At 47.1% G+C, this 23129-nt stretch overlaps 1 protein-coding gene across 23 annotated transcripts in view; it reads right to left on the bottom strand.

Moving 5' to 3' along the window:
- RIMBP2 (RIMS binding protein 2) overlaps positions 1-23129 on the bottom strand; it is a 240764-nt gene that overhangs the window by 4569 nt on the left and 213066 nt on the right. For 12 of the 23 annotated variants that reach the window (XM_053279070.1, XM_053279074.1, XM_053279071.1 and 9 more), the window contains 8 exons: positions 22760-22918; positions 20795-21520; positions 18803-18920; positions 14835-14987; positions 9390-9574; positions 8881-9049; positions 3612-3715; positions 1701-1772 (listed from right to left, as the gene is read on the bottom strand). In XM_053279070.1, coding sequence (XP_053135045.1) covers positions 1701-1772; positions 3612-3715; positions 8881-9049; positions 9390-9574; positions 14835-14987; positions 18803-18920; positions 20795-21520; positions 22760-22918 — 1686 coding nt within the window. The remainder of the gene's footprint in view (positions 1-1700; positions 1773-3611; positions 3716-8880; positions 9050-9389; positions 9575-14834; positions 14988-18802; positions 18921-20794; positions 21521-22759; positions 22919-23129) is intronic. The other 11 variants (XM_053279082.1, XM_053279084.1, XM_053279089.1 and 8 more) reach the window with 5 other exon arrangements.

Raw genomic sequence — 23129 nt, 5'->3', positions numbered from 1 at the left:
TATCCTGACCCACCTGGGGTTATGTTTTGGTCTGGCTGCTCTGCAAGAAGCAGGAGCTCCCTTAACCCTCCAAATGGGTTAAGTACCCATAACTACCCACTCAGGCCAGACCTTCTTGGCTTTGCATAGCAGCTGCAGTGTTTGCCTTCAGGCCATTTTCAGGGAGCTAGTCTTTGGAGAAAGTAGTTATTTTCCATACGAGGGATCATAAGGACTTAGGAAGCTGCCTTGTGCAAAGTCAGACCATTGGTCTGTCCATTGATTCATTCAATTTCCATACTGCCTTTCATAAGACATCCCAAGATGATTTACAAAAGTAAAAATACAGCAAAACTCCATAAAAGTCACATTTAAAATCTTGAAACCAGTTAAACAATAAAAACCATACCTCCCCTCCCCCCCGGAAAAAAAACCACCATTAAAAAGACAAACAGAAGGAGGAAAGCTGAGAGACCAGCAGCCCTAAGGGGTAAAAGCCTGAACAAATAAAAGTCTTTTTAAAAAACAAAAGACTAAAGCAGCCACAGGTGTCAAAGAGCGACATTCACTGGTACCTGGGGGCAATAACAGAGAAGGCCCTGTTCCATGTGCACAACAATTTAGCCTCTCTCACTGTCAGCACATGGAGCAAAGGCCCCTCTGACAACCTTGTTCGGTGAGCAGAAACCCTTGGGAGCAGGTGCTCCTTCAGTTCTCCAGGGCCCAAACCGTATCTGGAAACAAGTTGGCAGCCAGTGCTGCTTTTTCAAAATAGTAATACGCTCTGAGCGAGCAGATCCAGAGAGAACTTGGCAGCTGCATTCTGCACCCAACTGAAGTTCCCAAATATCTGAGGGCAGCCCCACATAAAGCACATTGCAGTACTCTAGTTGTGACATGGGTAACGGTGGCCAGGGCTGCCTCCTTGAGAAAGGGTCACAGCTGGTGCAGTCGCCAAAGCTATGCAAAGGCACCCCTGGCCACTGCCTCCACTTGAGCATCAAAAAGCAGAGCTGAGTCCAACAACATCCCCAAGATGTGCACTTGCTCTTTCAAGGAGAATACAACCCCTTCCAGACCCTTTCCTGATTGGCTTTTCTACTGACCAGCAGCACCGCTCTATCTTGGCTGGATTTAACCTGTTTGCTAGCCCATCACCGCCTCCAGCCCCATCCATCTGCTGCTTCCCTAGGATCTGATGTCAGAGAAAGGTAGAGCTGAGTGGCATCTGCATACTGCTGACACTTCAGTCCAAACCTCCTGCTGTTTAGACAGTACTCTAGCTTTGTATTGTCTGCACTGACTGGCAGTGGCTCTCCAAGCCTGACCTGGAGATGCCAGGGAGTGATCCTGGAACCGGAATGCAAGCATGCTCTTCCACTGATCTATGACCCTGTCCTCAAAGGAGAATCGCTTACAGTGCACATAAGTAGTCTCCCATCCAAATGCAGCCCAAGGTGGGCCCTGCTTAGCAAAAGGGTCAGCTTTCCTCCCCCAATCTGGGCTTACCAGTGATGCAGGCACTTGGGCAAGTCCCTTATTCCAGGTGCACACACCTACAAAAACGGGGCTGTGCTTGGCCTATTCGTGTCTCCATGGAGAAAGCCCTCTGGAAGAACCCTAATTAAGGCATGGGTTCAGTTTCTCCCTAGCAGCAGAAGGAGGGTTGCTGGGAAGAAAGGTGTGGGAATGGAGAGCAAGAAACGGAGCACGGCACTTACATAGTAGAAACCATCTTCATCGATTTCTCCCATGACTGTAATAATGTCTCCCGTACAAAACGTTAACTCGGCCTGTAGGAAGAGAACACAGGAGGAAGTGATTATGTTCTTTTGCAAAGATGCTAGTTCAGAGCCAGCTTTTATTTGAGGTCGAGCAAGTGTCCATCTCCGGTTGCTGTCTCTTGAGCCTGGTGAGGGATGGAGGAAAGGGCCCCCCCCAGAAATGGTCCTTTGCACAGCAGGAGGAATTGGGCAAAGAAGAGCTTCACAATGGCCTCCCTCCCTCCTTCCTTCCCTGAGGGCAAGCACATGAGGCTGCCCTGGCCACACAAGTCCTACACCCTCTGCAGTGGTGCAGACTGAAGGTCAGTCTAATGTGGCCTTCAGGTGCCAGATGATGCACATCACAGCCCTGAAAAATGGTCCCTATAGACCAGGGCGGCACAACTGCAGCCCTCTAGCTGGTTTTGGACTACAACTCCCACTATCTGCCGTCGGGGATTATGGGAGTTGTAGTCCAGCAGCTGGAAGACCAAAGTTGTGCCGCCTTGATAAAGACACGCCCTTGTGTATTTTGCACAATGTACCAGGCAGAACACTTTAGCATATCTTTGGCAACTGATGGATCAGGTGAGACTCACGAGCGGGGAGGGGGTTATGCCATGGTACCACCACTTCTTTCTTCAGGATATTCTTTTAAGAGGAGGGAGGCCAAGGGGCAGTGGCAGGTTGAGATCCTTTACCTTTAATACCTGCAGGAGTGGTTTTCCCATGTCTCGGGGCCTGCCAAATTGGCTCTTCTACCAGCTGTTAAGAGATTCGGGAAACCTGTGCTTTTTAGCCGCTAAAGAAGCAGAAACGTGGATGATTCTGCAACAGATGAAACACGAATCCCATGGTGCACTTCAGAGCTGCAGGTAGGCTGGATCCGAAAAGTCTTGCTGCCCCATACTAATTTGAACTCGTTGATCCCAGGACAGTTGTCCTTTTAGGAAACAGTTGTGTGGAAATGCTTGAGTGGATGTGCTCAAACAATAGCTTATTAGTTGTGCGTTGCACAGGGGGAGAGGGAGAGACAAGGCCCGTCTGGCCCCACCTGCCTTGATTGTGGGGCTGCTGCTCACTGGCTGCTTGGCTTAAACCAGGTTTGGGGGGCTGAACTTGTGCTGAATTTTGAGCCAAACGGGATGATAGGCAGAAGGCATGTGAGCAGCCCTGGAGGCTGTCGGTTTCTGCAGAGGAAGGGCAAGCGAAGGGAATGCTTCACCCTTTCCACAAAACACAAAACAGCCCTGCTGGATCAAATCAAATCCAAAATCTCTCTTGTCCAGATTCCTCTGGGAAGCTTACACACAGCAGCCTTCCCTTCCCCCTAACAATGGATATACAGAGGTATACTGCCTCTGAAGCTGGAGGCTCCATTAAGCTATCCTGGCTAATAGCCTTTGGCAGACCACCTCCGCAACTCTTAATTCCCATTTAATGAGACCTTTGGGGATGGGGCCATTTTATAGTTATGTATTTATTTTTCTATGTAAACTGTTTTGAAAACTTTGGTTGAGGAGAGGTATATAAATATCTGTAGAAGTAGTAGTAGTAACGGCGCCCAGGGCTGCAGTTCTATGCACACAGACCTGGGAGTCTATCCCCTTGGATGACTGACTTCTAAGTAGCCAGGCAGAGCTTGCACTTGAAGCCCGTGTCCATCACCACTGGCTTAACGCCCAACCCTGCTGCTTTGAACTTCTTAGGCATCAGCCTCTCACGCTTCCAGTGCCCCTTCTAAATGTGTTCTGGACTGGGATTTTGCCCATGGAGAGTATGGAATGGGAGCTGCCCTCCCCTCAATAGGCACACTTGCTCCATCCACAATTCAGGTCTTAAAGAACCGCGAGGCTCTTCATTCAGTACCTCCACGTCAACGTTCGGAGAGCTCTCCCTCGGATCATAGTCGTACAGAGCCACCATCCTCCTTGTCGATGCTGCAGGTGGACGGCTGCTCCTCCTGTTCCTTTCTGTGTTGGCCAAAAGCAGGGGAAACTCAGGGTTATTTTTAAAAACAAACTCAACAGTTCAACTTTTTTCAACAAAACCACCACCAACTTTAGATTGTTTTGCTAGCAACCTACATAGCGGACAAATGTCTCAAAACCAATTGATTCACAGAGAGAGACAGAGAGAGATATTCCAAGGCACAATTCCTAATTCTTAGTTTGATCTTAACTGCTTGACTGGCAGTTTGGGCATAAAATTTCCCTGTGGTTTCTCACCACTAGCACTGGTGGATTAGTTGAACTTGACCTTGATAAGCCCAACAGGTCTTGATCAGTAAGACCTTGGGCCTAGGCTGCTTGAGAACATGAGCCCACAGGCAAGGGTGTGGTCAAGTTCCAGGTCTTGCCGATTAAATTCCAAGTTCCAGGTCTGTACCTCCATTTAGTATTAAAGTGAACCTGAGCACAGATTCCTCCAATGCTTGGTACAGATAGGAAGTGTACTGCTGTACTTGTGTTCAAAGTTGGATGTGAATAACTCTACCTCTGTACAGCTCTGTACATGAACACTGTGTGCAACTGGTCAGGTGAAAGAGCTAAAATTGTGGATTAAGAAGCGATCAAACACTCCTGCTTTAGGTGTTCCTGCAGGGCTGGTTTCATTATGTGCACACTGACCTGTACCTTCATACATCATACTGTACGAATCCGGCTGCCAGATTTGTGCACCAAGATCAGCATGTTGCGAGCCTCCCAAAGTTTTGAAAGTAAGCTTAACCCTGATCTGTGTGGATGTGTTTAACTTCAGTTAAAATGTTCTATCACCTCTCCTTCATTTCCAAGCATGATTTTCTTTGCCAGATTTCTGAAAATTGCAAATATCCCCCAAAGTTGTCCACAAAAATCCATTGCCTGCCAGCCAAGTTTGTTTGTTTGGTTGCTTTTTGAAGCTGCACTTGCTTTGTAGGAGTTGATTGTGTGCTTAACAGCTCCAAGAAGGTCCTTCTGGCTTTTGCTATCTGTTCTGTACTTTCCGATGTTTTGTCAGCCATTTCTGAAAATTGCAAAAATATCTCCCAATATTAGCATGTTGTGAGACTCCCCAAAATTCAAGACTACACTCAACATGTATGCATCGATGTGTTGTTTATTCCATCTTATTTTCTCTGTGTAAGCCGCTTTGGAAACCTTTGTTGAAAAGTGGTATATAAGTGGTGATTGTTGTTTAATAAGTCCTAGAAAAATCTGCCTATTCCTATCCCTTCTGTATTTTTAGGCATGGTTTTCTCTGCCAGATTCCCTCACAATTTCAGTTGCCCCACTTAAACCTAAAGAACCGACACACTGTCACCAGTAGAAGTCCTTCCAATAAGTGGCATTCTCAGGCAAACTGCTTTGTTTGCCATCTAAACCCAGGACAGCAAATCATGGTCAGCAGTAGCCCACCCCCTCATGTGGCTGCAGCACATGAAGTCCAGCTCCATCTCAGAGGCCAGGCAAAAATCTGAGCATTATGGCCACATAAAGACCCCCTTATTTCAATATACAGAATTGTTCTATGGCCACCAGAAAGAACCACCAATGGTCATCAGGTGTGCTAAGGGTAGGGCAAACCACCAAGAACTGAAGCGAAACCTCTGCTCTGTGCAGTGGGGAAGTGTACATTTTGAATACTTTGTCCGATGTCCTGGTTTCAATTTCATTGACAAGTTCCAATGCACCTTACTAGAAGGAGATGTAGTTCTTTCAAAGCCACCTTGCTACTCCCTGCCATTACAGAACTCTCACTCACACCAGAAATATACACATTTTCTCAGTGAGAGAACAGAGCTTGAGCAATTGCCACTTGCAAAACGTCACTGTGAGAAAGGTTTAGACACTGGCGTCACACATTTCCCAGGGATGCTCTCCAGGGACCTTTCGTTCCCAAAGCCCAGGAGAGCAGCATGGCCCTTGCAAAAGACAAGGTGGCAAGAGAAACATGCTTGGTTAGTGCTAACATCTCACAAGAAGGGTGTGGGGCAAAGCTGATGGAGGACGTTATGAAGAAGGACAGAGGAAATTTGGGTTAGGGGGCCTTGGTTTTGATGGATCAGGAATATCGAGGATGGTCAGGAACAAATAGCATCTCACCATAGCACCTGGTAGCTGGTATTCCTTGTGAGGAGACCATAGTCTCAGATTCAGACTGCCAGAAATCTTGGCTGTGTGAGAGTTCAGACACTGCTGTTGATTTCAAGATAGCACCAAATGCTTTGGGCTTTGGCGGGGGTGGGGTGGGTGGGTGGATGGTGGTGGTATGTGCTCCACTTTTATACATACAGTAGGTCTCTGTACTGAAGCAAAAATGGAAACTTCATGGCATTTTTCTGAACCAAACCAGGATCTCAGCTGGGCCAGGTTGCTGGCTGCAGACCTCTCGCAGAAGCGGGAGAAGACCCTAGTCTTAGCTGCACAAGGGATGCCAAGAGGCTGGCTCAAAAGGGGTCCGGGTTGACAAGCTGAGGACTCCTGTTCTCATCACCTCGCACACAGACGCCTGCCAAGCAACAATCCGCCTTGGAGGATGTAGACCAGGATCCAAAAGGAGCCCCACACTAATTCTGTGGGTGGCTACAAGGTGCATCATGCCTGATCCCAGGGCCACAGAGCAAGCCACTTCTGCTCTGTTTTGAAAAGAGGATGGTGTTCCTGAATGGAGGGAGGCCCAGCTGCTGACATTTTTTTAAAAAGCCACTGGGCTGCTAGTGCAAGCCCCCTTGAGTTTACCTAAGCAGTGCTTTGGATGCCAGCTCTTACCCTGCGGCTTCAGTGGAAGGCGGGGTTCTGGATGTCAAGATGTCTCCCAGATACTTTGAATTTCTCTTTTCTGCCAGAAATCTCGGGGCTGAGCAAGCATATCCCAAGCAACCGTGGTGACAGACCTATAATTTTAGCATCTGGTGGGCTCAGCTTCCTAAGCATATCAGTCGTTGTTGTCTTTTTTTAAAAAAACAACAACACATTTCTAGCCCTGATGGTTGTGGAAATGAGCTCAGGGCCGTACAGGTAGCACCTGGGAAAACACCGACAGGAAAGGACCTGGCAGGGCACCCAGTGGCGAGGGGTGAGGCGCCAGTGCACAGTATAGCCACTTGTCCTCCTTCCTCCACGGTGAGAAGAGACTAGGCCACCTTCTGTGGATCCCCAGATCAATTAGTCAGAAGGGGAATCCATGGAGCCCCATGCAGAGGATTCTGGGTATGTTCATAGGAGTACACTCAGTTCATCCTCATCCTCCTCCATGTGTGCCTGAGAACATGCTCCCACCTGCCTATAACTCCATATTCTTTGAAATATTGGTAGTGAGATTGCAGGAAAATTGATAAAGAGGAGCAAGCTGGCTTTCAGGGAAGCTTATCCACCACTGCTGATCTCCTTGTGAACTGGTCTTATGGTAGCAAGCATGACTTGTCCCCTTAGCTAAGCAGGGTCCACCCTGGTTTGCATTTGAATAGGAGGCTAGAAGTGTGAGCACTGTAAGAGATTCCCCTCAGAGGATGAAGCCGCTCTGGGAAGAGGAGAAGGTTTCAATTTCCCTGCCTGGCAGCATCTCCAAGATAGGGCTGAGAGAGACTCCTGCCTGCAACTGTGGAGAAGCCACTTCCAGTCTGTGAAGACAATACTGAGCTAGATAGACCAAGGGTCTGACTCAGTAGATGGCAACTTCCTATGTTTCTGAGAAACTCTGAGGGCACAACTTGAGAGCTACTGCCCGATGCACAGTAAGCAGTAATTGGCAAGATTCATTCAGATCACAGGATTTGCATTCCTTGATACAAATCTTATTATTTGCGGGGCGGGGTGGGTTCCTTTGGGTGCAGAATTTACAGCCACGATGCTATTGTGTGGGGCAATGCTCAAGTCTAGAGGTGGAATGGTTCTGCTACTCCCCCCGCTGCCCCTCTGCTACTGACTGAAAACATAAAAGGAGTTATCAACAAGACAGCTCAAAGCTCTTCTCTTTGTCCACAGCTCGGTTCAGGTTAAGAGGGGAGGTTTTGGTTTTTAAGCACAGACCTCTTTTGGACTTTCTGGATCTGCGGTGTACTGAGCGTGCGCTTTCTTTGAAACTGGCACAGTTGACTTCAGGAAAGGGATGCATTCAAACAGAAGAAGAGAAAATGTAAAGCGGTTCAAAAAGTTGCTCACTCTTAAAAATGTGGGGGGAAAGGATTACGTAAGAGACAGCCAGACAGTAGCACAGCACCCCAGCGCTTCAAAATGCATCCAGGTCAAGAATCCCACCTGGGTGTGGCTGATTTCATCAAAGAGCATCAATCTATTTAGGGACCCTCTTCCTGAGTTGGTTCTCTCACTCTGCAGCACACTGATCAGCACGTGCTTTGCTTCCCATGTGGTGAGGAACATAGGAAGTTGCCCTGTACCACTGGGCTAGCTAGCTCAGTATTGTCCGCACTCACTGGCAGCAGGCCTCTAAGGTGACAGGCAGGAATCTCTCTGTCTTACCAGGAAATTAACCCTAGGACCCTTTCTACTCAAGGCATCACCCTTTGCCTCTGAGCTGTGTGGGCAGCCACTCCCCCAACATAGCCAGTTGCTTTATACTGAGCCAGACCACTTCTTTAGCTCAGTTAGTCTACTCTGACTGACAGCAGCTCTTCAGGGTTTAGACAGGCACCCTTAGCCGTCTTCCCTGTTTAGAGACACTGTGCAGGAGGGCCACAATCTGTTCCCTTCCCATCCTGCTCCCCGCGTGCAAAAGAGACGGAAGCATGCCCTAATCCCCACCCACCACCATCATGCCCTCTCGCTGGGATAGGACAATTCGTTCAGAGCCATTTCATGCCCGTGCTCTTTGATGAAAAGCATGAACCATCACCCCTTTTGCTGCCACCCTTTTCAGAGGAAGCGGACGGGAAACTTACAAGCGTAAGAGCAGCAAACTAGAGGTTTCTTTTTAGAGACTCATCAGAAAGAGTAGAGAGCCTTTTCAAACCGCGCGCAAAGCCAAAAGGCTGTGCCCAGAAGCATTTCAGAAATCAAAATCTTGGTAATAAGCTTCTTTGATTTGAAGGTCTTAGCAGTGGAGATAATCATTTCAAATTTAGGCTTCTGTTTCGGGTTTTTAAACATTTGCTGAAGCTGGACTCCTTTTCGGCCGCTCCAGGCTGCAGTGCCCTTACCTATTTTCTCGACAGGAGTGTTCAGAGGGAGAAACCCTTGTTTCAGAAGCTGCTCCATCATCTCTTCGTCGTCAGCTTGGATTTCAGAGACCATGTTGCAGGGGATGAGGCCCAGCCTTGCACAGGTCTCCCCCCGGTAAAACCCATCAATGTCTTTATCACCATAAACCTGCCAGTGTGCAAAGGAAAAGAAAACAAGAGGCACATGAGTGTGACTTGAACAATAAGGATGTCTAAAAGTTAGGGACGCTTCCCTTGGGGAAGACCAAAGTATCAATTTTCAGAAGAAACGGAAGGGCCCCTTATCTCAATTTGTGGCCACCCCACCTCACCACCACCCCCTGGCTATTGTGTGTGCAATGGGCAGCCCTGAACTTTGCTAGATTTTGGAGACCACATTGTCCGGGTATCCTAATGCATGCATTCAGCTGTACCCACTGCAGACAAATGCCGAATACACAGCCCCCAGGTGACCAGAAGTGCAGTCTAGCTCCCTTTGGCTGCCTTACCTTGATGATCTGCCCTTCTTTAAATGGGAGCTCTTCCTCTGCTGCATCAGGGTTAGGAGACATGGTTAGCGGATCATAGTCAAAGAGGGCCACAAAGATTCGCGTGGAAACTTCCTCCGCACCAGGATCGGTTTCTGATTCCTCGTAAATTTCTGGAGACAGACGCTCCCGGCTGCAGTATCCATCTGCAAAATTGACATCAGAGGCCAGGAATGGCTCCATTACAGAAAGGTTAGTGTCCTTGTGACCAGTTAGCGTTTTGAAATTGTGCCTGCAGGCACCTCTCAGCATCACTGTGGGGCTCGATGAGATGGATAATGCAAGAATACATTGCTGGACCAGACTGAAGATCAACTTCATCCAGAATCTCATTTCTATGGATGGCTACCTAGATGCCTCTTGGAATCTAGAATCATGCCCAGAAATAGGGTGTGAAAGTAACAGCCCTTCACTCAGCACCCCGAGGTACACTGCCTCTGAACATGTAGGCTCTGTTTAGCTATACGGCCAGTTGCCGGGATAGATCTCTCCTCCTCTGGGCATTTGTCTGATTGCTTTTGAAATCGTCCAAGCCAGTGGCCAATTGCTACATTCTGTGGCAATGAGTTCCATCAGTTTATGGATCTGAAGAAATCTGGTTGCCTGTCCTTAACCTACTGCTGAGCAATTTCACTGTGTGGCTTCCATACAGAGAGAGGAAAACATCCCCTCACTCTTCACTAAGCACTCTGAAGGTCTGTAGAGTGTCCCACTGATCCTGTATCCATTCTGCCCCCCACATCCAATGGGCATCCAATGGACACTTTGTTGTTACCAATCAATCAGTTCCTTTATGATGGCCTTTGGCCAGTATTCATGTTGCTACCAGTCCTGAACTAAGTAAGCTGGATATTGAGTATATATTTCAAGAAGTGCTGGCATTGCACTTCCCATCAACAACTTCTATGGAGAACTGCAAATAAGAGAACAGCCAACCTTCCAGGATTGGTCTGGCATCTCCAGGAATCAGCATCAGTCTTTGGGTGACTACTGAAAGCAATCCTAGAGTTTTTAATGGCTCGATATGGCGAAAAACAGTGGAAAAAATATAGAGAGAGGCGGTGGAGGGGAGACTCTTACACAAATAGCTTCAGTCTGAGCTGGAAACCCTACTGCTAAAGCTGTTGCTGCACAGGGAAGCAGTGCCAGTAGCTACTCTACTGGTCATATCATCTCCTGGGTGGAATAGATCCCTAGCAGCATGTTTAGCGTAAGCACCACCCCATGTTAGGTCTCCATCAATGTTCTCTGTAACAGGGAATCTCGGATGTTGTTGACCACAATTTCCTGCACCCCCTTGCTAAAGGACATTGCAACTGGAAATGCTGGGAGTTGTAGTCAACACAATCTGAGATTCCATTACAGGGGACACGGGTCTCTGCCAGTCAACTCACCATCGCAGCTCTAGGATGTGATGAGCTGGACTAGAGGGCAGAGTGCTGGCCTTGAAACCTGGGCTCAAGCCCCACCATGACCACGGACTTCCCCTTCTGAGCAGGTACTCACTCTCAACCACTGCCTGTAAAATGGCTGGTTCACATGGTGGTTGTGAGAGTCTGTGTCTCTCCCCGCCCCCCTCAAATATGGTGGGATCCAACCGGCTGAAAGTGGTAAAACACCTTGCATATGAAAAGTGCTACATCAATCAAGGAAAGAAAAATAAGTGACAGCCAACAGCCCCTGCGTGAGCAGATATCAGGATTCCTGGCTACATGCTGTGCACCACAAAATCAAGGCCATCCTTAAGGCCACGAAGAGCAGCAAAACCAGCCTGTGCCTCACATCAACAAGGCAACAAGAGCCAGAGAAGTGCATTTGGGATCCGATTCAGCAAAGCAGTTCCGTCTCATGCTTCAGTCTCTCTTTGTTTTGCAAAGCAACTGTGCATGCATGAGGTGTGTGTTGCAGAAGTCTTACTGGCCACTGGCATAAAGTGGATCCTTAATGTTAAACAACTTGGAATACACGTACCAACACAAATACATGTCTGTCAACACAGAAGCGCCAGAGCCAGATTTCGGAAGGACTCTCATGCTTGAGCCAGAGATTCTCCTTACGTTCTTCCCTCCTAGCCCCATGAAGTGCCACCACATCATCATTGCTCACAGCCAAACAGAATAAGCAGTTGTCCCATTGGTCAGTTGGATTACATATGCAGACTTGTGTTTAAACCAGGGCTGCCCAACTTTGGCCCTCCAGCTGTCTTTGGACTACAACTCCCATCACCCCTGATCATTGGCCACTGTGGCTGGGGATGGGAGCTGTCATCCAATAACAGCTGGAGGGCTGAAGTTGTGTAAGTAAAGTAAAGTGTGCCGTCAGGTCGATTCCGACTCCTGCCGCCCACAGAGCCCTGTGGTTTTCTTTTTGGTAGAATACGGGAGGGGATACCCATTGCTGCCTCCCACGCAGTAAGAGATGATGCCGTTCAGCATCTTCCTATATCGCTGCTGCCCGATATAGTACCAGTGAGGATTCGAACCGGCAACCTTCTGCGTGTTAGTCAAGCATTTCCCCGCTGTGCCACTTAAGTTGTGCAGCCCTGATTTAAACATTTCTGGAGGCCTGGAGCACACATGTGCTCTATTTCCTACTTTGAATTAGTGTAATGCTGGGGCTCTACCACTAGGTGTCACTGTGGGAAGGTTTACCATCTCTTGCTGTACAGCAAGCTTGCACAACACAAAGTCCAGGAGCCAGAGCTGCCCTGCGGGGACTTTTTTGCTGGCCCACAGGTGGGAATATCCTGCAGCAACAGCACCCTCGAAAGGCAGACAGTCACCCTTTGGGTCAGTTACAGCAACTGAACAAGAACACGGCCTATTTTCTGGCCACTATCTCTAGTTAGAATTGTACGTCCCTTGACCAAGGGAAAAGATCCACCTTAACTAAGTGCTTTCATTAATATGTGTGATAATTAATTGCAGTGTATTAATGTGCTGAAAATTGCCCTCAGCCCTCAAATACCGTGTCGTGGTTGGTTCCAGCCCAACAGAGCATCTGAGTTGTGCAGCCCTGCTGTGCAGAGAAGCTAGTTCTGCCCCTCTAGAAGGGCTTGCCTTGATACTAGCTTCAACATGTACAGAGAGACAACTAGCAGCACTGTAGCAAAGCCAGTCCGAACTTCCTCAGCACAAGGAGTGAGAGGGGTCACACAGGACATCTGCATGGAGTGGCAACCTAACAAGCCCTTCCCAGGGAAAACACAAAACGGACAATTCCAAAGTGTGGAATTATTATTTCTGCAAAGGAGCAGAATGGTCTTCTCTACACCTTGATGTTCTTCGGGCTCACCTCTCTTCAAGTGCAATTCTAAGGCCTGGGAGATGTGACCTGGTGGCTCTTCTTTGCTTCCCATGGTGGAATGAGTAGCCTAGGTCCCTTGACAAGGCTGGTGCCTCCATGGTTTCTTGCCTATCTGTCCAGGTATATATAAAAGCTCCTGAATATACGTTTGGCTTTCCTTGTGTGTTTACTGAACTCTTTATGCTTACCCAGACTCTCAGGGGAGCAACTGTGGGGGCAGCCCCAGCCAGGTCAGTAACAGCATGTGTCTCAACTCGTTTTCCATGAGCAGAAAGCATCACGTTTCACCTCTCAGACCATTTGGAGGGTGACGTGTGGCAGAGTGACATAAAAGGCTGCTTCTGTTCATGGCAAAGCGGACCACGCCGGTGGCAAGTGTCTTCCATGGGTGCGCACATATCCAATCCACCCCCTCCGTCGGTCACCTTCAACACTGGCAGCCTTTATATTGCAGTTCACCGGCACATCGCATGTGGAGCTGCACAGCCTCGTAAGGGGAAAGTGATTGAAACATCGTTTTCTGAGCAATGGAGGGTGGAGGGTGGGGGGTGGGGGGGGGCGGACAGAGTGCATGGCAGCCAAACAGTGATGGGGGAGGGAGGCTGGTCCCAAAGCCTTGGGTTGGTAACACAGCAAAGGTGGGAAGAGGACAAGCATATGGGACAGAGGGCAAGGAGGCAAGAGGGGAATGGGAATCACCACCAACACGTGTGTGTGTGTACGTACAAACACACACACACACACACACACACACACACACACACACACACACACACTTGTGGTTCGTCCTAAAGAGCCTGGGGGGAGCCAAAGATTGCTCCTCTCTCCCCTGCCTGCCAGTGTGGGCCATTTGTCAGGTAGAGCTGCATGGATCCAGCTCTAGTGTTCCTCTAGCACCACCATGTCTGCGCATGTGCAAGAAGGGCCACAGCCTGCGGCACGCCTCATCTGTTTCCTAGGAAACCTCTGCGCAACAGCACATGAGTGCAGCTTCAAGCATCTCCGTGGCGCTGTGCAGCGATGCGATCGTGCACTTTTGTTCACTGCGCAAGCACTTGGGCGACCCGGAAGGCCGTTATGGTTTTTATGACTGTGGTGAGCCACCCTGGAAGTTCTGCTAAACTGAAGAGCAGCCTATGAATGCTTCTTAAAGCAGAACGTTCCAGAAATGGAGGACGCCCGGTTGGCCACAGTCCTCAGTGCCTTTAGTTATTTTGCATCTTTATTCCTGGACACAGTGTGAATGTGCATTGATAAAACAACGGGGTGTGGGGAGCAAGCTTGAGGCCACTATGCATAAGATGGCATTAAGGTTTTTTGGTGGGGGTGGGGGTGGGGGCTTCAGTGATGTGGATTGGCAAAGCACCACACACACAAAAATGTTGATGCACAAAAAGAACAAAGGTGTGGCTAGCAGGCAGCGCTCTGCTATGTTCTCAGGCTGAAACGAACTCAAATGGGATGAACGGGAAATACTTCTGCTTGGCTTTGTAATTAACTAAATGGAAACACTAGGATCCAGTGAGTGGGAGTGCGATCCTATGCACGTTTACTCAGGAGGAGGTCCCACTGGGCACAGTGGGATCTGCTCCTAGCTAACGGGCATGGGATTGCAGCCTGAATCTGGGTTATTTGCCTCTTTTTCCTTATGGATTCCTCCTTAAGGGCCCTGCATTTGCGTGCTGAGTTGCAACGGTCATTTGGGAAGATGGGGGGACCCAAGTGGTAATGCGGTCAATGAGGATTGGAACTCTACAGCCAGGTGAGAAGGTGAGCGGGATGTGGGAGGTGCATGCAATGGTGGATGCTTTGACTCGTTTCAATATGGAAAGCTGGTTGTACAGCAGGGAATCGGGGTGGGAAAGCGTTCTTCTCCCTTAATGGCTGAGCCTAAGCAAACTTACCTGTTTTTTTAAAGAGAGGGGGACGTGGGGAGGGGAAGCAGGACAAGAGTTGCCTTATAGAGAGAGAGCAGCGCCTGGGCATTCGGCATGGCATGCAACGTCGACATACAGAAACTGCGCTCATTTCACACTCAGCCCTAAAGAAAGCTGCCCCCTTGTTTTTTTGGCACAAAGGACGAAGAAGGTTTTGGCATACCGTATCTATAGTCAGAGGCCATGGTACGTTGCCGGCACCATTCCCTGTGTCCGCCCATGCCGCGATAATACGCTTCTTCTTTTACGGGGGAAATATCCCCCTCACTACCTGACCGAGACCGACAGCCTTCACTGTTACTGTCCATTGTAATTTCTATGGAGAAAAACGGAATGGTCTATTAAGCACAACTTATATTCTTCGCCATGGAGGCTCCACACGGCAGGACGTGGCTTTCCTTTTGGGGCACTGCTGGCATACGTCTCAAGTGTTCCACACTGGGAGGGAGGCCCCACATTTTGTCCATGTTTGTCAAGGATGGAAGGGTGGGTGAGTCAAGAACCATGAGCTCATGAGACTTGGCAATACCACAGAGGTTGGGCATGAGAAAACATATTGGGTGTTTCTCACAACGAGGAGCCCTTGAGAGGTATGGTTAGCACACACTTGGTAGCATCTTCTTTGGGTGGGCCCGTTTTGCCAGCTCCTTTCCTCCTCCAGGGGAGGCAGAAGTGGGACCTCTTACACAGGCTGGTAAATCATGCAGAACTCGGAAGAAGAGTTACACATGTATGCAGATTTGTCTAATTCGGAACTTGTTCGCCTACGATGGACGCTAATTTCATAAAAGGCATCACCTTACCTATTTTATTGGGTCTGATTTACATGCTTTTTCTTTTTAATGCAGAAGGGTCAGATGAGGACAAGAGCATCATTGTGACAATCTAACGGACGTTTCTTAAACTTGTACAATCTAAAAAACTGCACACACATTAGAGCACTGCCAAAGGGGGAGAAAAGCAAACACAAGTGGGGTTTATGTTGTGGGGGGGATTTGGGGTGTGTGTGTGTGTGTGTGTGTGTGTGTGTGTGTGTGTGTGTGCAGAAATATGTGATTAATAGCATGACCCTCAGGAACAAAAACTATTAAGCTACTCTAAGTTCAAGTTAATTGAACTACTACTAATAAAGTTATTGTTTATGTGAAGCAACTCTGTCAAACTTTAAAAAATAAATTTGCTAATTAAGTCTGCCAATGACTCTGCCGATCTAGATTTCTATCCAGGAGACTGAAAACCCCACATGGAAGGGGGGGGGAATAAATCCAAACCCTATCCATTAACTGCCTTTTCAGAGAATTCAGAATTTGGGTCCAGTTTTTAGTTCTCTTCAATGGAACTTGAGCATTTATGAAGTTACATTGGTTTAGAAGCTATGTCTTCATAAAAAGACATTGGGCTGAAGTCCATATCATGATACAGAAGCTGACATGACTGAGAAGGAGTTATGAAGTTCCCGTTGGCATTGTCTCCAGAAGGCCATAGCCAAGGATTCTGCGAGCTGCAGGCATCACACTGGGCCTTATACTTAGTAACCCATGTCCGAGTATCTTTCAGAACTGCTGCTAGCATTGCATAAGGGGCTGACACTGCTCTGTGAATTGGGAAATCCTCTGGTTCAAATCCTGCCTGTGCCCTGAACTCATTCTGTGGCTTCAAGACAAGCTACTATCTTGCCTTAGTGCCCCCGCCCCCCATCTGTGAACACGGGTTTAATGATACCAACCTACTATAAAGGATTGTTGTTAAGGATTACTGAGATAACATAACATGAAACACTTTGAACCCTGGAAAGCACTAGCAGAGACTGAGTCGAACCATTTCTGGAGGCAACTGGGGTGTAGGGAGCGGCAGGGAGCTGGTGAGAACCTTAGACAAACTTTTCCCCCACTCCCCCACTGAAGCTACCTGACCTTTGCTGTTGAACTGGTTCGCATCGAACCGGGCTTGGTCTGATTCAATCGTGGACTGAAACAGCTCTGGTTTGGTTCACGATCGAACCGCCAAACCAGCCTGGTTTGATGCGAACTGGTTCGACATGGAATGGTCCGTGCACATCCCTAGTGGCTACACAGGGACAGGGCCTTCTTTGTTGCTGCCCCAAGACTCTGGAATGCATACCCTGCTCAAATATGAGCCTCTACATCTCTGACAACTTTTATAAAGTCGCGAAAGACTTATTTTTTCACCCAAGGTTTTAAACTGGACTGTAGTTTAAAATTGTTTTAAGGTTTTCATTTTAAGGTTTAATTTTAATTTGTTTAAAGGTTTTCATTTGTTTTATGTTATAAACTGCCCAGAGACAGAAGTTTGGGGCAGTCTGCAAATGATAGATAGATAGATAGATAGATAGATAGATAGATAGATAGATAGATAGATAGATCTGCATTAATTGAGTCTTTGTATGTTTTTTCTCACTCAGAATGGTTGCATATTCTTGGGTAATCTCTCTACTGTCCTCCAGAACTACTGACGGCAATGGAAGGGGAAAGCAGTGTGTGGATAAGAATGAATGGAAACATGGATGGAGTCATGGATGGCACTATGAGTGAGATGAGTGCAATTCCATTTATTTCGACGACAGGTGGGTCTGCACTACAAAATTAAGCCACTGCTTCCCCTGAAGAAGTTTGCCAACTAGAGGAACAAAGAAGATGCTGCATAGAGTTGTGTTACTTCTCCTTTCCCCATTTTTTTTTAAAGAAGGCTTCCAGTCAGAGTAGAGAAGAGGCTGCTTAAGCCTTTTCCACCTAGCTATTTTTCAGCCTAAAAATGCTGAAAAAATATGCATGGGTCATGCAATAATAATTATATATGCATGGACATAACTATATCTATATGCTATAGATATATCTGCATGGATAGTGCAGCAACAATAACAATAGACGATGATAAAATAAATCACCCCACAACTGCTTTTTTACTCTGAAGGGAAAAGATGAAAAGTACTCTGTGCACTCTGTATTTTTTCGCTTGTGAGTGGAAAAGCAGTTTGAGGGAAAACTCTGAGTAGAAATATGGCCAGAAGAGAAAGGTTTAAACAGGCCCTTTTCCTTGCTGTTCCTCCACTCAGATTTTTAGCCCACTGAGATTTCAGGGGTTTAAATAATAATAATAATAGTAATAATAATAAGGAAAACAACACACACCTGACAAGTAATGTCTAGTTTGGCCCACAGCTTGCTGAGGGTGCTGATCATTCTTTAGTTAGGCACAAATCCTATAATTCCCTTTCCGCGGGGTTCCTCGGGAAACGGAGCTGGTTTGTAGTGTAGGCATGCCCACTACAATCACACAGGAGCTTATTTTCAACCAGTTCATTGTCCATTGTATTTTTTAAAACTGCAGCCACTTTCAAGAAAGGATGGGAGCAAATTAAGTGGGGAAACTCTAGCTGGGGGTGTATTGGGCAATCCAGACCAATGGTACAGTTTTACCTGCTGGGTTGCAGTCTGTAAGCAGTTGCTTATGGATCATGAGTCCAGCAGCTAGGCGAGCATCCTGTCCACACAAGAGGTATTTATTTCTGCCCATCTTGCAACCAAATTCTTTTTAGGGAAGAGGGAGATTATTGCAAGGTCACACAACTTATCCAGATGGCTGATCAGTGGCCCCTTGAGTTTGTCCTGCTGCCTGCCCCTGCCCTGAATAACAGCCATTTAGAAAAGAGATGTGGGTTGGAGGCCTTATGGGACTATACCACTTGAGAACACAGGTGGACTTTTGAACCCAGGGTGAGGACCCTGCCCTCACCCCCCACCCCAAAGACATGCTTAGCACATAGGCAGAGAGCTTGAGGTGCAACCTCCTTCTTGAGAGGTCTACACTTTAGAGAGGGCCACAGTATTCTGAAGTGGTATAGTCCTGTGGGAGGATAGTAGCATCTGACTTTCTATGAACATCTGAATCAAGTTGTGCAAGACCAGTGGTTCCTAAGCTTGACTGTACGAGCTGCTGTTAAGTCTCATATTAAATCTCCAGAACGTTCCTCCATAAATCAAATAGAAATGGTTTCGTTCCACCGTAGCTAGATCAGGCCTAAGGCCTTTCTTCAGGAACTGTGCCCCACCCACCCCCTGCCCAAACGTTGTGGTTCCAAGCAACATAAATGTACCAGTCAGGCCAACTAACCAATAGAAGGGACCAATATGGGTCGAGACCTTTGCGGTCCTGTGGTGCCATGAGGGATCCTTCGGCCCGGGTGCTCTGCCCTGTCTTGTCGTCCAGTGGAAGATGGGTTGCCTAAGAGCTGAAAGACAAGGCAAATGGACAAGAAGGGAGGGGGAGAGAGAGAGGGTTGAAAGTTACATGGCTGCACATGCTTTAGTAAGGAGCTGGGGGCTGGGGGGAGAGCAGGGGGTGTGGAACTAACAGAAAACCAAGTCAATCATCTTCAAAAAGCATAAGCTCTAAAGGCAACTAAACTTTGCTTTTAACTGAAAGGTTAGCTGAAAAGAGGACGGATGCCTGGTAAACCTGGAAAAGGAAACAAAACGAAAGAAAGAAAGAAAGAAAGAAAGTTTGCTAGCCCGATGTGGCACATACTTTGGCAAACAACAACCACACATTGGAACAGAAAAGAGCATTTAAAGACATTCTTTTGCCTTTGTCGTTGCCCCTACACATGCTTCCGGTTCCTGTGGTCCCTTCCTTGAAGAGGAACTTGGCCATTCCCCAGAGCTGAGGAGAGTGGGCTAGCCGGTAGTGCTTTGATTTACTTTAGTTCGTTCCAGCCAAACGGTGTCGCCTTCGCATCCTCGCCATCCATCTCCTGCCTTCTCTTCCCCTTACAGCTTCAGTGACAGCCTACAGGCTTCTCAAAGTCATTAAGACTTGCAGGGAAAGACTCCAAAGACCTTTTTCAAAAACCATTTTCCCCCTCCCCAGGATTGTGCAGCTGACACGCTCCGTTTGCTGGAAATGCCCCCGCATTCTAAGGCTCTTCGGGGGCTGGTTTTGCAACAGCCAAGATTGAATGGGAACAAAAACAACCACCAAAACTAGCACCAATTTTTTTTTCATGGATGATTTTGCAAAAAAGAAAAAGGAACAGGTAGAAGAAAGGCTCCACTGAGAATAAATGGCTGGCCTATATATTGCAGAAGCAGCAGAAGCTGAATCTATTATCATTGGAATATTTCTGAGACTTCCATTCTCTGGAGTGTTGCAGACCTAAAGGGTAGGTAAGTCATCCTTGGTGTATTCAAGAGCAGGGAGATTTTATGGAAGGCAATGCAAAGGTTTCATAAGCAGGAATGGCCCTCATGTGGGTTAATATGGAACTGCACTAGTTGTTCCCGGAGAGGGAAGGGATTCTCCTGCATGCAGAGATGCAGTTTGCAACTTCAAAGGCAAGAAGAGATGATAATTATTTTTTTAATTAAAAAGGGGGGTAAAGAAGTGACAGCAAAAAGGTGAATGATAGAAACACAATGAAACTTGTGACTCCAAAGTTGTAGGTCACTGTCACTACAGGACAGGAAAGGAAAGAGTTTGTTCTTAGTACTTGCCCAGAGGTAAGGAGTGAAGAGAAAGAGAATTCTTCCTTGAAAATCTGGGAGCGAGGGAAGCAAAAACAATATGACAAGATGGAATTTTTAAAGCAGACCTTAAACAAACAAACAAACAAACAAAAAGGGTTGAAATAAAGTGGGTTTAAAAAAAAATCCCTATGTTGTAAAGAAAATCTCTTACAGTTATATTGTAATGAGCACATTCCAAAGTAAACTAAAAGACCTCCCCAAATATTAGGAAAATAGTAGTTCAGCTAACCCTTAATTAAAATTTCGTTTCAGTTGTCCTTTCAAATTAAAAAAAAAGTCACTGTTGGTAATTTATTTTTGTCTGTGGTGGGGGAAAAATAATTTTGTAAAGCAAATTAATCCCATTTCAGTATGGCACAAAATAAAATTGAAAATAGAAGGATTAAGAAGCCTGTGAAGCAACAGATTTTTAAAGAAATTAAATGTGTGGGATAGAAAGAGGAAAGAAAGTGGAGGAAAGAAAGCAGAGAGGTGCCAAGGATGGACTTCTAAGAAAAGAAACAAACAAACAAAAAGGGAGAAAGAAAAGAGGTTGATTTTGGCAGGCAGATGTTAGAAGGAAGTTTGTATTTCAACACACCAGTGGGTCTTCTGGCTCTCGGTAGGATGGCCTTGTAAGTGGGACGGATGGTGCCCTAACGTCATTTCCTTTTAAGTGGCTCCTCCAGCCTCCCTGAAAATCTTCATGCGTCAAATTATCTGCTCTACTACACCTCTGAGGCTCGTACTTCCTCTCATAATAAACCGACTTGCCCTCCTCGCTCCGGGAGTCTAGAAATGAAGGGATGGGGCCCTCGAAGTCTTCTTCAACGCTGCTCTGCCTGATCAGTGTTCTCCGGCGTGCAAGCAGTGGCCGCGAAGTCTTCCGGCATGAACAGCTCCTGCCGTCAGCACAGCAGTTGGGTGCGGCACTGGCAGAAACCATGTCATAAGTATTGCGGAAGTTAAAGCGGGATTCTTCTTCCTCGCTGCCACAGTCCAGGCCACTGTCTGGGCTCCTGGTGGAAGATCTACTGAATTTGTAGCCTCTCTCTTCAGAGTCCTCCAGAATCCGTTGCTTTGCCGGGTGCCAGAAATTTTGCTGTTGGTCTTGATTGTAGGCCCTGGAAGGTCTACTCTCTCTAACTAGGGTGCTTCGCAGCTTGCGGGCCATCCCTACACCCTGCTTGTGCAAAAGTTCTGAATAATCACCATCTTCTTCGGCTACTTCTGGAATACTGAAAAGTTTTTTACTGTGGTGAATCTGCTGGGCAAAATCCGGGTGTTCCAAAAAAGCTGCTTCAGTAGACTTACTCTTATAGCATTCCTTTAAGTGCATTTTGGGTTGGTTGGTGTTTTGTTTTGTTTTTTAAGAAACAAAAACACAGGCGAGGGGAACAAATAGTGTGTGACAAAAAGAACAAAAAAAGGAGGAAGAGGGGAGGAAAGAAAAAAATAAAGACAGAATTAGTTTTAGAGCAATGGCGAACAGAAAGCATGCAGCTTTTATTCAGTGAGGAAGGATGTCATGCTTTGAATGGGAAATCTGTGAAAATAAAAGACATGATTAGGAAGTTGCTCAGTGTCGTACATAGTGCAAGGATGTCAGTACAGCAGGCCGATATATTGATGCTTAAACAACAACCAAACCCAAACACTCAAAATAAAGTGGTCAGTAGGGCACAGGAGATCTTGATGTGCATTGTGGATGTGGCATTTGGTTACTGTACAACCCTCCCCCTCTAGTCCCCATCAATTTTTAGACTGCTCTCTTCAGTCGACTTTTCTCTCAGTACCACATATCTTCTCCAGCTCACTTAAAGATCCTACATGAAGAATAAAAGCCACCAGGATGTCATTCTGGACTGAGAATGACTCATACAGAGCACCTTAATGCTCCTTCTTCACTGACTGGAAAAGTGAACAGGAAATGTCCAGATATCATCCGGCCAAATATATCACTGACTTTACTATTTAGCACTGTACCTGTCTAAATTGACTCTCCAGACTGACCACCGCCATGACATCCAACTTAAAAGAACATCTCAGTACCTACCAGATGCTAGAGAAATACTACTGGGAATCAGGCAGAATCAGCACCTTGGAGAGCTCCCAGGAGAGAAAGATGTTTGCTTTTGGATCTTTCTGCTCCTTTGTTCCAAACAACATTCAACTTGGGCATAATGTTGAAGCATCTTTCTGCTTCTTTCTTTCTTTTGTCTTGTACATCTTTGCCTGAAGAAAAAGCTTTATGGCACATAGCAAATTGAATGGGATGGGTCTGGGCGTGTGTCAAAATAGTGGGTTTCTTTTCAACTCTATGAAGTTTCATGAGAAGGTTAATCTCTGGGCAAAGAGTTTGTGATGTGAAGAAGGGTGAGGCACTGTGTGTGTGTGTGTGTGTGTGTGTGTGTGTGTGTGTGTGTGTGTTCATTTGAGTCTGAAGATACTACTCTTTCATGAGATGTTTTGAACCCTGACACCTACAGTAAACAACCCAGCAGCTTCCATCTATCAAATCCCCCCTTTGCTCAACAGGAATCCCCATCCCATAGTTGCTTTTTACCTTGAGTGTGTTATGCGACGTTACACTGACTCGCCTCCTCCCTCCATCCTCCAGTTGCATCTCTGAGTATAGCTCTTCCTCGTCTTCTTCCATGATGTCAGACAGGTCAGAGCCCCGGCTGCTCTCAGTGTGGTACTCCTCCCCATGGCAATAGTGGGGCTGGTGCATGGGAAACAAAGAGGGGAGGAGGAAGCAAGGTGGACTTTCCACATAAGAAGCAAATGTTGAGGTGGGGCAGCTCCTTAAGGCACTTGGGGTGGATGGAGTCTCAAACGAGAGCTCCCAAGAACCAAGCGCCAGTGCTGTACCTTCGGTGCTTCACACATCGTGTTCCATGCATCCATCCTTGCAGACTTGAGCTCTGTTCTGC

The sequence above is a fragment of the Hemicordylus capensis genome, chromosome 15 (genome assembly GCF_027244095.1).
Source record: "Hemicordylus capensis ecotype Gifberg chromosome 15, rHemCap1.1.pri, whole genome shotgun sequence".
NCBI classification, from domain to species: Eukaryota; Metazoa; Chordata; class Lepidosauria; order Squamata; family Cordylidae; genus Hemicordylus; species Hemicordylus capensis.
The sequence above is the reverse complement of the archived record's forward strand: the minus strand, read 5'-3'. Positions and strand labels throughout refer to the sequence as shown.